At 42.9% G+C, this 18,017-nt stretch overlaps 1 protein-coding gene across 1 annotated transcript in view; it reads left to right on the forward strand.

The window, feature by feature from the left end:
- The window catches only part of LOC132771165 (microsomal triglyceride transfer protein large subunit-like), a 53,102-nt gene that overhangs the window by 23,137 nt on the left and 11,948 nt on the right, over positions 1-18,017 (forward strand). Inside the window, exons 10-15 of the mRNA XM_067465692.1 lie at positions 1,665-1,772; positions 4,137-4,349; positions 7,837-8,051; positions 9,675-9,775; positions 11,282-11,403; positions 14,190-14,414. Of these exons, the coding sequence (XP_067321793.1) occupies positions 1,665-1,772; positions 4,137-4,349; positions 7,837-8,051; positions 9,675-9,775; positions 11,282-11,403; positions 14,190-14,414 (984 nt within the window). The remainder of the gene's footprint in view (positions 1-1,664; positions 1,773-4,136; positions 4,350-7,836; positions 8,052-9,674; positions 9,776-11,281; positions 11,404-14,189; positions 14,415-18,017) is intronic.

Below are 18,017 nucleotides of genomic sequence, written 5' to 3' on the forward strand. Positions count from 1 at the left end.
TAAAATATTGTATTTATATCTTACACTAGCTATCCCCTGCCACGCGTTGCTGTGGCCCAGTCTGTTGATCTGGGAAATAAAGTAATGAGAAAGTGTTGGTTTCTAATATATGTAATTTCTTTATGCTTATGGGTAAACAGTATTTCTTGCTGTTTCTTTGTCAGTGTTGATGTGGAGAGTGTCTGGTTTGCCCACTGTGGAACATGCAACATATTAGTGTCCTTCTTTAAGGGTCTCTTTCAAATCTATGATGCTATATCTCCGTGTGTGTGAATCATATATATCTATATCTATGGCTGGATGGCTCTTTGTCAGGTGGACTCTGATTACGTTTTCTTGCCCTGATGAATGGAGTTGGACTGGATGCCCTTAAGTATTTTCTGTTGGTCATGGGGGTTTTGTGTTGGAAGTTTGCCCCGATTCTGTCATTCGTGGGTTCAGAATGCTCTTTGATTGTAGGTGAACTATGAATCCCAGTAGCTACAACTCCCAAATGTCAAGGTCTATTTCCCCCAAACTCCATCTGTGTTCATATTTGGGTGTATTGAGTGCTTGTGCCAAGTTTGGTCCAGATCTATCATTGTTTGAGTCCATGGTAGTCTCTGGATGTAGGTAAACTACAACTCCCAAACTCAAGGTCAATGCCCACCAAATCCTTCCAGTATTTTCTGTTGGTCATGGGAGTTTTGTGTGCCAAGTTTGGTTCAATTCCATCATTGATGGAGTTCAGAGTCCTCTTTGATTGTAGGTGAACTATAAATCCCAGCAACTACAATTCCCAAATGACAAAATCATATTTTTTTGAGTGATGGTCACTCCTTGTGTTATGAGATGTTTTGTTGCCTAATTTGGTGTGGTTTCGTTCATTGGTTCTTTTGTTTTTAAGGTACTCATTATGCACAGAGCATTTTTATATAGATAGATAGAAAGAAGGAAAAGTAGAAGGATGGAAGGAAAAAGGGAGGGAGGGAGGGAGGGAGGGGAGGAGGGAACGAAGGGAATGAAGGAAAGGAAAGAAGGAGTGATAGGAAGGAAGGAAGGAAGGAAGGAAGGAAGGAAGGAAGGAAGGAAGGAAGGGAAGGGGAAGGAAGGAAGGAAGGAAGGAAGGAAGGAAGGAAGGAAGGGAAGGAAGGAGAAGGAAGGAAGGAGGGGGATGAAGAAAGGAGGGAGGGAAGGAAAGTACGGGGAAGGAAATGAAGAACGGGAAAGAAGGAGGAAAGGAAGGGAGGAAGGAGAGGAAGAAGGGACAGGAAGTCTTAAATAGTACAAATACCATGAAAGCATAACATTATTTTTTTTAAACTTTTAAGAATTGAAAACAAAATCAATGAATTTAAAATACAAGAATATAGTGATTTTTTGAATTTGTTTCCAAACATTTATTTATTTATTATGACTTTATTTCCACACATCACACCAGAAGCGACGCAGTTTCTCAAGTTGCTCCTGACATTTAAAAAAAGTTGTAAAGAGTAACATGTGAGCTAACTCTACAGATACACATGCTCTGTCCACTGGTGCCAAGCCACAGAAAACATCATACAAGTCAGAGCTCAGTCAAATTGTGCTCTTCACATAGGTATGAACCAGCTCTTCTTGAGATATGCACATACATAGATCTGTGCAACCATTTTTACTATAACCTATTTCCCATTCTCTTTCAGTCTAAGCTCAACAAGAAGAATCTAGACCCAAATATATGGGAAACAGGAATGATTGTTACTGGTAGCCTCATTGGCAAGTTGTGTCAAATGAAACTGTGTGGTTTGCAGGTGAGTAGACAAGTCTCCTTTTATTTCTGCTCCTTTCCTGGGATCCATTCACTCTCTATCATTATAGCACTAGGGCAGTGTTTTTCAACCTGGGGGTGGGGACCCCCAGGGGGGTCACAAGGGGGTGTCAGAGGGGTCACCAAAGACCATCAGAAAACAGTATTTTCTGTTGCTCATGGGAGTTCTGTGTGAGAAGTTTGGACTAATTATATCGTTGGTAGGGTTCAGAATGTCTTTGATTGTAGGTGAACTATAAATCCCAACAACTACAACGCCCAAATGTCAACGTCTATTTGCCCCAAACTCTGCTAGTGTTTACATTTGGGCATATTGAATATTCATGCCAAGTTAGGTCCAGATCCATCATTGTTTGAGTCCACAGTGCTCTCTGGATGTATTTATTTATTTATTTATTGGTATGCTTGTATACCGCGATATCTCAGCCCGTGCGGCGACTCATCGCGGTTTACAACATGTTAAAATATACAATGTTAAAATATACAATTCACTAAGCATAGAAAACTAAAATTTTGAGAATACATACAAAAAACATACGCAGTATTGGGCCACCAATACAGATCGGGACATCTCATAGTTAAAATCATCATCCAATTCGTTGTCTTGATTGCTAATCCATGGTCAGATAAAACATCACGATGAAGGTCAATTGAAGACTTGCTCAAACATCCAAGTTTTTAGTTTTTTCCTAAATGCCATTAGCGAGGTGGCTGATCTTAATTCAGTAGGGAGGGCATTCCAAAGCCGGGGGGCCACCGCAGAAAAGGCCCTATCTCTCGTTCCCACGAGCCGCACCTGTGAAGCAGGTGGGATAGAGAGAAGGGCTTCTCCTGAAGATCTAAGGGTCCTGGTGGGCTGATAGGCCGAGATACGTTCGGATAGGTATGTAGGGCCAGAACCGTTTAGGGCTTTAAAGGTCAAAACCAGCACTTTGAATTGGGCTCGGTAGCTAATCGGTAGCCAGTGAAGCTGGTACAACAGAGGAGTTGTGTGCTCCCTGCGCCCAGCTCCTGTTAATACCATGGCTGCCGCCCGTTGGACTAGTTGGAGCTTCCGGGCCGTCTTCAAAGGCAACCCCACGTAGAGAGCGTTGCAGTAGTCAAGACGGGATGTAACCAGAGCGTGGACTACCGTGGCCAAGTCAGGCTTCCCAAGGTACGGTCGCAGTTGGCGCACGAGTCTTAACTGTGCGAATGCTCCCCTGGTCACCGCCGAAACCTGGGGCTCCAGGCTCAGCGATGAGTCCAGGATCACACCCAAACTGCGAACCTGTGTCTTCAGGGGGAGTGCGACCCCGTCCAACACAGGCTGTAACCCTATACCCTGTTCGGCCTTGCGACTGACCAGGAGCACCTCTGTCTTGTCTGGATTCAATTTCAATTTGTTCGCCCCCATCCAGACCGTCACAGCGGCTAAGCACCGGTTCAGGACTTCGACAGCCTCCTTAGTAGCAGGTGGAAAGGAGTGACAGATTTTGACTACTGGCGTGGAGTTGTAGTAGGTGAACTACAACTCCAAAACTCAAGGTCAATGCCCACCAAACCCTTCCTGTATTTTCTGTTGCTCTTGGGAGTTCTGTGTGCCAAGTTTGGTTCAATTCCATCATTGGTGGAGTTCAGAATGCACTTTGATCGTAGGTGAACTATAAATCCCAGCAACTATAACTCCCAAATGACAAAATCAACCCCTCCAACCACGCCAGTAGTCAAATTTGGGCGTATTGGATATTTGTGCAAAGTTTAGTCCAGTGAATGAAAATACATCCTGCAGATCAGATATTTACATTACTATTCATAACAGTAGCAAAATTACAGTTATGAAGTAGTAATGAAAATAATTTGATGGTTAGGGGTCGCCACAACATGGGGAACTGTAATAAGGGGTCGCGGCATTAGGAACGTTGAGAACCATTGCATTACGGAACTTATCACATTGTGATATATTCCATTTCTGAAACTCTTTGAATGTGATTCTTAGAGTCCTCGTGGACAACAAGTTAGACATGAGCCAATGGGATTTAGGCCTACATAAATAAGAGTATAGTGTCTAGATCTAGAGAAGTCATGCTACCCCTCTATTCTGCCTTGGTTAGACCACACCTGGAATACTGTGTCTAATTCTGGGATGTTGACACGCTGGAATGATCAATGATCAAGGGGAACAAGCCCTATGATGAGCGGCTTAAAGACCTGGTCATGTTTAGCCTTCAAAAGAGAAGGCTGAGAGGAGACAGGATGAGGGCCATGTATAAATATGTGAGGGGATGTCATAGGGAGGAGGGAGTAAGCTTGTTTTCCAATTCCCCCTTTTTATTCTTCTTTTTCTTCCTCTTCACAAATTAAATAGGAAGTAAGACTTCAAATCGAGACACTGGTGCAAAACCTCAAAAGTACCAACAAAGTTTCCGAGAAGGTGATTTATCTGTTGTCCCTGAAGAGTGCTTTGATACCGTCATCCATTCCTACCCTCCTGTATTATGCAGAAGAGGGCTTTGCAGATGTTTCCGCCACAGCGCTATCCGCACTACAGAGGTACTCCACACAGTATATCTCAAATACGGTATGGGAATATTCTTGCTTCAAAAATAACTTTTACTTATCTTTTTTTTTAAAAAATAGAATCCTCCATGCCCTACAGTAATATGTACCTGTGGCAGTTACATACCTATGTAGTAAATCCTGGCACAATGTGCCACCACCCAATTCTCACTTCCTAGCCACAGTTTTAATCCAGTATTTAAATCAGCATGCTATACTAACCAATAGTTCTAATGTAACATTCTAGTTGTTTCTATGTGGGAAAGTGGGAAAAGATGTATTTTGAACATATGTACTTTTATGCTTTTTCGTTGCAATGTTCAAGTATGTTTTGTGCATGATTTTAACAACAGTAGGCCCTTCATATGTATGGATTCTGTACCCATAAACTTCAATGACTTCAATGTATTGTTGAAGGCTTTCATGGCCGGAATCACTGGGTTGTTGTAAGTTTTTTTGTGCTGTATGGCCATGGTCTAGAGGCATTCTCTCCTGACGTTTTGCCTGCATCTGTGGCAAGCATCCTCAAAGGTAGTGAAGTCTGTTGGAACTAGGAAAAAGGGGTTTATATATCTGACCGCATAGGGAAGCTGATGAGGAAACACAACATACAAACTATCTACAGACCCACCAAGAAAATCCAACAAATGCTACGTTCAGCAAAGGACAAGAGGGATCCCCTCACCTCTGCAGGAGTCTACCATGTACCATGCAGCTGTGGACAAGTCTACATAGGGACCACCAAATGCAGCATTGCCCAAACATGAATCAAAGAACATGAAAGGCACTGCAGACTACTTCAACCAGAGAAATCAGCTATAGCACATGAACCAACCTGGACACAGCATTTTATTTGAGAACACAGAAATGCTGCACCACTCTCACAACCACCATGTCAGACTACACAGAGAAGCCACTGAAATACACAAGCATGTGGACAATTTCAACAGAAAGGAGGAAACCATGAAAATGAACAAAATCTGGCTACCAGTATTAAAAAACTCTAAAATTGCAACAGCACAACAACAGAGAGGAAGCAGGCAGGGACATCTAATTACCTCTCAACAAAAGTTTGCTCCAGGCACAGTCAGCCCCTTGTATGCTAATCAAGGTGGTCAGTTGAAACATTCACACCTAGCTCCAGCGGACAAGAGTCCTTTGTCTCACCCTGGTCATTCCACAGATATATAAACCCCTTTTTCCTAATTCCAACAGACCTCACAACCTCTGAGGATGCTTGCCATAGATGCAGGTGAAACATCAGGAGAGAATGCCTCTAGACCATGGCCATACAGCCCGGAAAAAACCTACAACAATTCAATGGCTTCAATATGTTGTCTTTTTAATCCCAAAAGCAAATGTTGATTTCACGAATTTATATAAGGGGTGTTACACTCTAGCCAGGGAAAGCCCTCAGACTTTAAACACCACACAGCTGAGTAAAAATGCAAGCAGTTTATTGAAGATATTTTAAAAGCAGTAGCAGTAAAAAAAAAACACAATTCACAAAAATAGGTAAATCCAATTAGGTAGAAAGATAGATAGAAATAAATAATCCAGGAAATTAGTCCATCAGAGTTCATGAAAACAAATACTGAAACTTCCAAGGTAAAACCCCAGAACTTGAACAAGAATCAGACAAGGCACTTAGCACAGGAATCTATCCAAGGCAAGGCTTCCAGAGACCTGGGACAATGTCTTGACTCAATTCCAACATTTCTTCATCTGGCTACAGATTTTGTATTTGGCACCTTTATCCCCTAGTCTACTCTATATCCCAAATGGCCAGGAATTGATTTCTTTTCAGCTTTGACTCTGTTATCAATCTCTCTCGCAATCTGGCAGAGCACCTGAGAGTTTGGTTTGTTTGTCTGTGCTGACTGAAAGCATTTCTCCTATCTACTGGCTCATTAATTTCTGCAGCTGGCCCAGGTGCCGAGCTTTTCTCAGGCTCAAAGCCTTAGAAATTCCCTGGTAGCAATTCAGGTCTAGGGAATATACCATCAGCCCCAAACCCTTCAGGAACATTCCCATCAGAAAAATCACTTTGAACAGGAATCCCATTGTCATTCTCTGAATCTAGAGCAACCACATCATTAGAAACATGAACCTCATTGTCACTCCCAACATCAAGAGTACCTTGATCATTAGACACAACCACAGGCTGAACTCCAACAAGGGACAGCATTTTATTCTGTGATTCTGCCCGTATAGCGTCTGCATCTAATAGATCGTAAACCAGACCGGGGTATAGGGTGCCAACCTGTGCTGGACAGTGTTGCACTCCCCCTGAAGTCACAGGTCCGCAGTTTGGGGGTCCTCCTGGATTCTTCACTTACGTTTGAGATTCAGGCATCGGTGGTGGCCGGGAGGGCCTTTGCACAATTAAGATTCATGCGCCAGCTGCGACTGTACCTCAGGAAGGCGGATCTGGCCAAAATGGTCCATGCCTTAGTCACCTCTAGACTGGATTACTGCAATGTACTCTACGTGGGGCTGCCCTTAAAAATGGCCCGGAAATTTCAGATGATCCAACGGGCGGCAGCCAGGTTGTTAACTGGGGTGCCTTAGAGGGAGCGGTCAACCCTCCTGTTCAAGGAGCTCCACTGGCTGCCATTCATTTACCGGACTCAATTCAAGGTGCAGGTTCTTACCTACAAAGCCCTGAACAGTTTGGGACCCGCCTACCTGCGTGACCGCATCTCTGTATACAAACCTACACAATCCCTTCGATCATTCGGAGAGGCCCTGCTCTCAATCCCACCAGCATCACAGGCACGATTGGTGAGGACGAGGGAGAGGACCTTTTCGGTGGTGGCCCCTCGACTCTGGAACTCACTCCCTAAAGACATCAGACAGGCCCAACTTTGGCAGTCTTAGGAGGAGCTTGAAGACATGGTTGTTCCAGTGTGCTTTCCTGGAATAATTAATTCCATAGCATTTTGTCCTCCAAAGCACTTTACATTTTTTAGGTCTGCTCATATGCCCTTCCACAAACGCCACTATCACCTTCTCGTCTATGTCCCCGCAATACTTCCAATGTTAATTTTACATTTGGCCTTCCCACTGTTTTAATTGTGTGTTGTCTTATTGATAATGTTGTATATTTTATTGTCTATGTTTTATTTTAATTTGCTTGTACTGTTGTTATTGCTTGTATTGTTGTATTCGGGCTCGGCCTCATATAAGCCACACCGATTCCCTTGGGGAGATGGTAGCGGGGTACAAATAAAGTGTTGTTGTTATTATAATTTATTATATACAGTACTGGCACTTGAGCATCCATAGATTTTGGTGTCTATGAGGGATAGTGGTCTAGATCCAAACCCAAGAGCCCACTACTAACATAAATAAATACTAATACCAGTGATTTAAAAAAAATCCTAGCATGCTAAGTAGAAAGCTCTGGCTATGAATGATCTTCAGCTGAAGAGAAACTATGTACAAATCAATTTGCCAGAATTGTCACACTAAAAGAAATCCATTTGATTCTTCAATTCTGACACCAGGTTAAAATGGCAATGAAGCGCATTTTCCATCAAGTACGGAAGCCTTATCCCAAAACGTCAAGGCTGGCTGCTGCAGAAATCCTGTTGGACAATGATCCCACACCAATGGACTTCACCAATATCCTGCTGGCCACCCGAGAAATTGAACCAGAAATGTCAAGATTTTTACTGTCAAAAATTCAAAGCATTGTACACTCCCATAATCATCCAAACAGGTAGAAACCTTGGTCTACTTCATAATAAGAATTATGGTCTTATCTAGTATTGTCTCCTGTGATTGATAGCAGGTCTTCGAGAGCCAAAAGTTATAATTTTTCCCATTCCCATATTTATTTGTTTTTTTGTTTGTTTGTTTGTTTGTTTGCTGTATTTATATTCCACCCTTCTCACCCTGCAGGGACTCAGGGCAGATTACAATGCACATATACAGGGTGCAGCAGCATAACTTCCTTTTTTCAAAACTTAATAAAACCCATTGTATTAATCAGAATTTTTTTTTATAATGTAGGCACATACCTAATGTTTTGTTTTATGTAGTTTTGAAGATCAAATTAGGTAAGTGACGTCCCCCATTCTCCATACACTGAGTAAACCTCTAGATTGGACTACTGTAATGCGCTCTATGTGGGGCTGCCCTTGAAAACGGTTCAGAAATTCCAACTGGTCCAACGGTCGGCGGCCAGGTTGTTAACTGGTGCTCCTTACAGAGAGAGGTCAACCCTCCTGTTTAAGGAGCTCCATTGGCTGCCATTCATCTTCCAGTCCCAATTCAAGGTGCAGGTGCTCACCTACAAAGCCCTAAACAGTTTGGGACCTGCCTACCTGCATGACCGCATATTCATATATGAACCCACACGATCCCTTCGATCATCTGGAGAGGCCCTGCTCACGATCCCACCTGCGTCGCAAGCGCATTTGGTGGGGACGAGGGACAGGGCCTTCTCTGTGGTGGCCCCTCGACTCTGGAACTCTCTCCCCAAGGCATCAGACAAGCCCCAACATTGGCAGTCTTTAGGAAGAGCCTGGAGACCTGGCTGTTCCAGTGTGCCTTTTCAGAATAGGAACTTCTAGCATCATGTCCCAAATGCACTTTGTTAGAGATTTAGAATTGTCTGCACATTGCACCTACCTCAAAAAAACCTCTACATTTCACCTGTCAGGTCCAGCACTTTTTAAATTTTGTCCATCACATTTGGCCCGGCCTTAGGTTTTAAATGCGTCACAGTGTCATGTTTTTAGTGTTTTATTGTTTTGCTTGATGTTTTATTATTTGCTTTATGAGTTTTACTGTTCTATTTGTTATGCTGTTGTTTCGTTGTGGCGTTGGCCTTTGTAAGCCGCATCGAGACCTTCAGGAGATGTTAGCGGGGTATAAATAAAGTTAATAATAATAATAATAATAATAATAGTAAACCGATTTCTGGCATTTGTCATGACTCTTGCCAGCATAGCAGGCATTATGTTGGCAGTTCCCTCTTGAATGTCGGTCTTCAAATCTTGTATGGGGCTTTTTGAAATCCCGTGTTTATGTGAACCGTCCAAGGACCCTACAAGATTTGAAGAATTGTCTGGAAAATGGGCCATAACAGCAGGAGAAACCAAACTACACTTGCAAAACAAAGTTCTCTCTCTTTGTTTTTAAGAGTATAGCCCATTTTCTACATCAGGGAGAAAGAACTGTATCTATTTCTATTCCTTAAAATGCTGGTAAGAATACTATTCAGAATGCCAGCTCAGATTGAATATGTATATAAATTGGTCTCACATGTAGGTACAACTAGTCCATGTGCCATCTTTTCACTTCATATTAACATATCTCTGTCCTTTCCTGATCCCAGACAGGTTATCAAAGATGTGCTGAAAGATCCACAGATAAATAATTACTATTTCTTCTCAACTAACCTTGGCAGCTCCATCTCTTTCTTGAGAACACTGGCAGGTAAATACAAAAATAATTTCTTCCCTCCAAAAAAGGGAAATAAACAGTGGCCTTTTATTTAAAGAGTTTTTCATTCTGAAATGAGGAAAATGGAGTATTAGAACATCTGATGCTTGAAGACAAGAGTTCAAAAAATAAGGTCTAATTTTACAACCATAGGATACAGGGGCGGCTCAACCCATTACGCAAAGTAAGCATTCGCAGTATAGTTGATTTTGCCCAGGGGCGCTCTTGGGGGAAAATAGACCTTGACATGTGTGAGTTGTAATGACTGGGCTGTATAGTTCACCTAAAATCAAAGAGCATTCTGAAATCCACCAATGATGGAATTGAACCAAATATGGCACACAGAACTCCCATGACGAACAGAAAATATATATCAATGATTGGTTTGGCGGGGGGGGGGGGGGCTGCCAAAATACTGTTTGCTTACTGTTGAAAGTTACCTAGGGCCGCCTCTGATAGGATAATAATTCAGGGATACACCTGGGAGGACATAGGGGTCAATGGTGGCTGGCAGTTGCTGTGCCAGTTGTATGGCCTCTATCCAAGTTTTAAAGGATTTATCCATGGTTCTGAAATCTATTCATTCAATTGGTTCAGCACCTTGGATTCGTTCAATAGGTTCAACACTATATAGTGAAGATTGTGCCACCACTGCTCAAGCAGGGAGCTTTGAAATGATTGAACAGAAACTCTCCAAAGCTCAAGATGCTCTTACTGCCTACTACAGGGATAAAACAGCTGACTCCTCACCCATCTAAAATGCAGACAAAATGCATTTATCTTAAAAACAGACAAGCATCTCGGGCTTTGAGGATTGCCTGTTAGCTTCCGAGCACAATTCAAAGTGCTGGTTTTGGCCTATAAAGGACCAGTTTATCTGTCCTAACGTATCTCCCACTACGAGCCACCTAGGACCTTAAGATAATCACAGGAGACCCCGCTCTCAGTTCCCCCACCATCGCAATCACACTTGGTGGGGATGAGAGACAGGGCCTTCTCCATGGTAGCCCCATGGCTATGGAATTCCCTCCCAAACAAAATCAGATCTGCTCCATCTCTCCTGTACTTCTGAAAAAAAGTGAAATCCCGTCTGTGGGATCATAAAACTCATATAACTCATAAAACAATTTACTTCCTGAGAGTTCCTTCCACAGCTCAAAATCTGAAGAAGACCTCCTGGAGAGGGATTGGACTGGATGGCCCTTGTGGTCTCCAACTCTATCAGTCTATCTATCTCACCTCTTGTTCTTCTCAAACATACTGCTCTTTAGTTAAATCTGAAATTCTTTGAAGTAAATTCATGTGATGTGCCATAGTACAGGATCCTCAGCATTTTGTAATATGAAACGGTTTATTTAGGAAAACATTTTTTAAAAAATATTTGTGTTGTAAGTATTCTTGTTACTTCTTCATGTGGACTTCTTCCTCCTTTCCAGCCTACCCCCCCCCCCCCCCCCGTCCGATCACAATATCAATCTCTCTCTCTCTTTCTATTTTCAGTTACTAGTGACTCGCTCTCTACCTTTGGTCTGGGGTTGCTGTTCTCTGATGCAGGTCTCCTAAGAAAGAGCACCACCAGTTTCAATATCCTTAGTCATGGCCACCAGCTCCAAGCAGCTCAGGTATTTATTTTATTTTTTTAAAGATTTTATTAAGTTTTATAATAATACAACGAAAGAGTGAGAACAATAAAAAAATAGGAAAGGGGAGGGGAAAAAAGTGAGAGATAGAGAGAGATACAAGTAAAGAGAAAAAAAGGGTAAAAATACTACAAAAATAAAATAAAAATTGACTTCTATTTCATCTTCTTGGTTAAAGTCTTTCTTTTATCAAAATCAGTAAATAAAAACTGTCCATTTTAACCTCTGTTTTTCGGAGCTCTCCAGATAGCTATTGAAGAGATCCCAATTTGTTCTTTTAAAAGTATTCCCGGTATTCTTTTTCGGCAAAAAAGTCAGTTCATCCATATCTTTTATCTCCCTCATTTTATCTAACCACCCGTCAATGGGCGGATTTAATTCTTGTTTCCATTCTCCCGCGAAAACAATTCTGGCAGCAGTCATAATATATGTAAAGAGCTTGTCTTCTTCTTCATTTAATTGTAGATCTAAATCTGTAAATCCTAAAAGATAATATTCTGTTGTTTTTTTTAAAAAAGAATCTTTTAAAGTTTTTTTGTGTCTCTTCGTGAATTTTTGACTAATAAATTGATGCTATTTTACAAGACCACCACATATGGTAAAATGATCCAACTTGATCATGACGTTTCCAGTATACTGTCAGATACTGTTTTATACAGTTGTTTCGGTGTAGTATACCATCTGTGGAACATTTCCAACCAATTCTCCTTTAAATCCATGGCATAAGTATATTTCAGTTTTTTGTTCCACATTTGTTCCCATTCTTTCATTTGAACTGGTCTTCTTAAATTCTGTGCCCACTTCATTTAATTTGATTTAATACATAATTTAATTTGTTCTTTTTCAGTTAACCAAGTTAACAATAAATTATATATATTTGTTACCAATTTTTTTTCCAACTTTAATATCTTATCCCATTTTGTTTCTTCCCAATTGAAGCCCATTTTAATTAATATTTATTTATTTACTATACTTGTATACCTCCTTTCTCAGCCCTATCAGTGACTCAAGGCGGTTTACAAGTCAGTACACATAACAAAATACAAATCGAGCATTAAAACAGTATAAAATCACAATAGAAGCAATAAAAACAATAAAAACCAACATCATTATCATCAGCGTCTCCTAGTTAAATAACATTGTCCAAGTTCCATTGTCGTGTGATTCCATTTCCTATGTTAGTTACTCTGCACTTGTAAACACTTGCTCATATAACCATGTCTTAACTTGTCTCCGAAACGTTAAGAGTGAGGGAGCCAATCTAATCTCCCTAGGGAGGGCGTTCCATAGCCGAGGGGCCACCACAGGGAAACTTTACCCATTTCCACCAATACTGCTTTTCCCCTAGCTTCCCGAATGACTGTTTGGATAAGAGACCTTTCTGTAGGAGATATGATAGCCATGTATAAATATGTGAGAGGAAGCCACATGGAGGAGGAAGCAAGCTTGTTTTCTGCTTCCTTGGAGACTAGGACGCAATGGAACAATGGCTTCAAACTACAAGAGAGGAGATTCCATCTGAACATGAGGAAGAACTTCCTGACTGTGAGAGCCGTTCAGTAGTGGAACTCTCTGCCCCAGAGTGTGGTGGAGGCTCCTTCTTTGGAAGTTTTTAAACAGAGGCTGGATGGCCATCTGTCAGGGGTGATTTGAATGCAATATTCCTGCTTCTTGGTAGGGGGTTGGACTGGATGGCCCATAAGGTCTCTTCCAACTCTTTGATTCTATGATTCTATGTAGAATCAGGCTGCTAAAGATGTTGGAATTATCACAAAGGATTACTGATAGATTGAGGAGCGATAGAGACCTTTTTTGAAAGTTAAATAGCAAAAGATTTATTTATAAAAACAGACAACTAACTACTTCTGAGAGGCACAAAACGCTCGACTTGTTACAAAAGTTCTACAGCTTGATGGTTGCTAGAATGAGTTTCTTCACTTAGTTACATACAGAGCTAATCAAACAGATCTAGCTGCTAGTAACAAAAATCCCTCACTCTACTTCAGATAAATAGTAATGAGTTTCTGACTAACCTATCCTAGGTAGTCCCCTGAGTTATCAGCTAACTCTTCCCAGAGTTCTTCCTGCTAACTAACTCAGTCTAGAGAGCTAATCTCTTGTGTTATCTCACACAAGAAATCTGGTTGCTGTCTGACCTTTCTCCTGTCAGCTAATCAACCCTTTCTGACACAGACGCTCTCTCCCTGAAAACCCAGTTTCAAAAACACTTCTTCTCCCACCAGCTCCCAGTTTTCAACTCTCACAGAAGCTAAAATCTTTTCCCTCCTAAGACTTGGCTCTTCCCAACTGCTCTAGCCAACCCCAGGAGACCTCAAACTTCTCCCATCTTCTAGCTATCCTCACTCAAGATGGCTGCTTCCCTGGCTTACACTCTCAAAATGGAGGTTTGCCATACTTCTTTTCCAGCCTGCTAGGTAAGATTCACTACATATGGCTTTTCATTAACCTCAGCTGGCATAGTCCATGGTCAGAAATGATGGGAATTATAATCCTAAACCAGAGTGGAGAAGACTGTCCTTGTGTTTTCGTTCTCAAAGCTATTCAGAAGGATGGATAACCCTTTCTTCCTTTTCAAGGAAACACAGCAAGGAACCCCCTCCTTGTCTCCCTTTCCCTCTTCTAAAAATTTGTACTTAAAAAGGAAAGTGATCTCTTTTGTTAGAGAAAAGGATTTATGAAATGGTGATTTACCAATGAAGACAAAACAATACTTGTGCATCCTGCTGTCTGTTTTCTGTGTATTCCAGGTAGTCCTTGAGGCAAAAGGTTTTGAAGGCATACTGGGAGGAGGTGGCCTAGTGGAGGAGGAGGAGGATTTCATGGCTGGGATGTCTGCCATCTTGCTTGATGTTCAGTTGCGACCCATTGTGTTCTTTGAAGGATATGCAGACCTTATGTCAAAGTTCTTTTCGAGCACCGGGGAACCCACAAGTGTGGTCAAAGGGAATGTGCTACTGATGGATCATCAACAGGTATGACCTAGAAATGATTGCACAAGATACTGATGAGGAATCATCATGGGGGAAGTATATTTTGAACTTTTGTGTGTGTCAGGAGTGACTTGAGAAACTGCAAGTCGCTTCCGGTGTGAGAGAATTGGCCATCTGCAAGGACGTTGCCCAGGGGATGGTCGGATGTTTTGATGTTTTATCATCCTTGTGGGAGGCTTCTCTCATGTCCCCGTATGGGGAGCCGGACCTGACAGAGGGAGCTCATCTATGCTCTCCCTGGATTCAAACCTGTGACATGTGGGTCTTCAGTCCTGCCGGCACAGGGGTTTAACCCCTGGCACCACCAGGGGCTCCTGTTGAAGCTGGTCAATCAGAAACCATATGCACATTTCCTTTCCCCTCTCAGCCAAACTTGGCACACAGACCTCATGGCCCACTTTACGCACTGGTGTGGTTTGACTGGGGATAGACCATGGATTTTGGGACTTGCAGTACCTTTCCTCAATTCCTGAGACCACTGCAACCCTCATCCAATTACCGATAAAGACCAAACTTGGCACACTGAGTCTCCATGACGCACTCTACATCCTAGTATGCTTTGGAGGAGGATGCACCATAGATTATGGGACTTGCAATACCCGCACTTCCTTCCTGAGACCATTACAACTGCCAACAATGATGTATCAGGACCACAATTCACACAGAGAGCCCACATGACCCACTCTACATCTTGGTGCGGTTTGGAAGAATTTGGAGATGGATGATGGGACTTGCAGTAACTTCACTCACTTCCTGAGACCACTGAGACCCTTGCCAATGACTGATCAAGACCAAACTTGGCACACAGAGCCCCCATGACCCACTCTACATCCTGGTATGCTTTGGAGGAGGATGCACCATAGATGATGGGACTTGCAATACCTGCACTTCAAGTACCTCCACTCACTTCCCAAGATTGCTGCAAACCTCATCTAATGACCGATCAAGACCAAACTTGGCACTCAGAGCCCTCATGAGCCACTTTACATCCCGGTGCTGTTTGGAGGAGAATGGACGATGGATGATGGGACTCGCAGTACCTTCACTCACTTCCTGAAAACAATGCAACCATCATCCAATGACCAATAAAGACCAAACTTGGCATACAGAACCCCATTACCCACTTTCTGAAATAACCCAGGGAGCGCCGGGTCCCCAAGCTAGTAATAAATAAATAAATGGATTATATCCCAGTGTGACAAGGTCCTTACCCTGTTCTATTTTCATCACACTTAATGATATACTGGTTTCTATTGAATTCTTAGAATATATTGATAGTACTCAGTTTCACTAGGGTTAGAATCTCTTTTGTACCTGTTCACATCCTATTGATCTTTCCCTGTTACTTCCATGAGTGTTATTTCTCTCCTCTTTCCTGCTTGCCCTCCAGCCCAGGTAGTTTTGCTTCTTGCCTTACTGATTCTTATGGATGTTATGTTTTCTCCCATCCGTAGTGATAAATATTCTTTTTCTCTCTTTATCTGGAGGATATTCTTTCTTTCTCTACATTTACTGCCTTTCCTTCCTTATTGACCAAACAATTAGGGTTGCATGGGGGAGATTTTGTAGATTTTTTAAAGTGTAGCATTGTCTCTAAGGAATGAAAGATAAATCTACTCTTTTGTGACTGAAGACAGCATCACAAGCTCCAGGCAGACTCTAATTAACTGCAATTAAAAACAATCCCTGGATATTTGGAGGCTACGTTCCAAGACACTCATGGATATCTGAAACTGGTGAAGCCTATATTTTTATTATATTTCAACTGGGAACATATGAAAGAGTCACATTGGAAGACCTAGGCCCTTCCTTCACTGCCATATAATCCGGATTATCTGCACATAATGAGAAGACTGGAAAGTTTAGAGAAGCTGGGGGAAATGGAAGGAAGAAGGAAGAGGGGCCGACCAAGGGCAAGATGGATGGATGGTATCCTTGAAGTGACTGGCTTGACCTTGAAGGAGCTGTGGGTGGTGACGGCCGATGGGGAGCTCTGGCGTGGGCTGGTTCGTGAAGTCACAAAGAGTCAGAAGCGGCTGAACGAATGAACAACAAATCTGCTCAGAACTGGATTATATGAGTCTACACTGCCACATAATTTAGTTCAAAGCAGATAATCTGAATTTTATATGGCAATGTAGATGGGGCCCTAGAGAGATCCACAAACACTTCTGGTGAGGGGAATATTTTTAGGAGCATGGATAAGTGAAAATGTGGACATTGGATCCATTGAGAAGTGTACTGTAATGGCTTCCTTAAAACAAAATAACCCTAAATGCACAATTATCGGGTTCTATTATTCATGCCAAATTCTAAGACTGGCTCCAGATTGCCCTATATCCAAATATCAGATCCTAGATTATCTGCTTTGAACTGGAATATATGAGCAGGGGCGGCTCGTCCATTACTCGAAGTAAGCGGTCGCAGAACACTTTTTTTTGCCAGGGGTGCAGAGGCGCCTCTCTAAATGCCCCTCGACCGCCACTTGAGGAGCGCCCCCTCGGCTCACAACAGCCCTAGCAGTCCGGGGGGAGTCTCGGCTTTCTTTCCTCACTGCCGGGCGATCCTCTTCCGAAAAGGGCCGGGCCCTTGAGCCTTGCCTAGCCCCTCTCATTCCTACTCCACCTGGCCACCGGGTGCGCGAGCAGAGCCGGCGCTCAATCTTTCTCCGCGTTCGATCCCTTCCCCATGACCGGCTCCCTTTCCCGATCCCCCGGCGCTCCACCCGCCTCCTCTCCCCAATCCGCGGGTGGGCAAGGGGAGGAGCCGCCACGCCTGGCCCGCTTCGGGTCTGGAGGCGTGTCTGAAGACCCCAGCGTGCGCACCAAAAGTCGCCTCTTCTCCTGACTTTCTCTTCAGCCATTGGGACCAAGAGAGAGAGAGAGAGAGAGAGAGAGAGCCCCTCCGGCTGGAGGTATCTCCTACCTCTGCTCCTTCCTTTGTTTTTGCGCCTACCTTCAGGAAAGGTGGGCATCTCCACCTCTCTCTCTCTCTCTCTCTCTCTCTTGGTCCCAGTGGCTGAGGAAAAAGTCAGGAGAAGAGGTGGCTTTTGGTGCACACTCCGGGGTCTTCAGGCACGCCTCCGGACCCAAAGCGGGCCAGGCAAGGGAGCAAGTGCGGCAAGTGTAGTTACTGGGATGTATAGTTCACGTACAATCAAAGAGCATTCTGAACTCCACCAATGATGGAATTGAACCAAATATGGCACACAGAACTCCCACGACGAACAGAAAATATATATCAATGATTGGTTGGGGGAGGGGGGTCGCCAAAATACTGTTTGCTTACCATTGAAAATTACCTAGGGCTGCCTCTGTATGAGTCTACACTGCCAGACAATCTGAGATGAACAGATAATCTGGGATCAGATCTTGGGATAAAAGGCTGTGTGGAAGGGGCCCAAGTGTCTGGATTTCACTCTCTTGGGCCACACTATTTCTTATTTTAGAATCTAAAATTCTAATTTTAAACAGAGCCCATTTTAGGTCTGAGGTTTGAAGAATGACTTGGCTATGGTGGTCCACACTCTGGTTGCATCCCGTATAGACTACTGCAATACTCTCTATGTGGGGTTGCCTCTGAAGA

This window comes from Anolis sagrei, chromosome 3, assembly GCF_037176765.1.
Source record: "Anolis sagrei isolate rAnoSag1 chromosome 3, rAnoSag1.mat, whole genome shotgun sequence".
NCBI lineage: Eukaryota > Metazoa > Chordata > Lepidosauria > Squamata > Dactyloidae > Anolis > Anolis sagrei.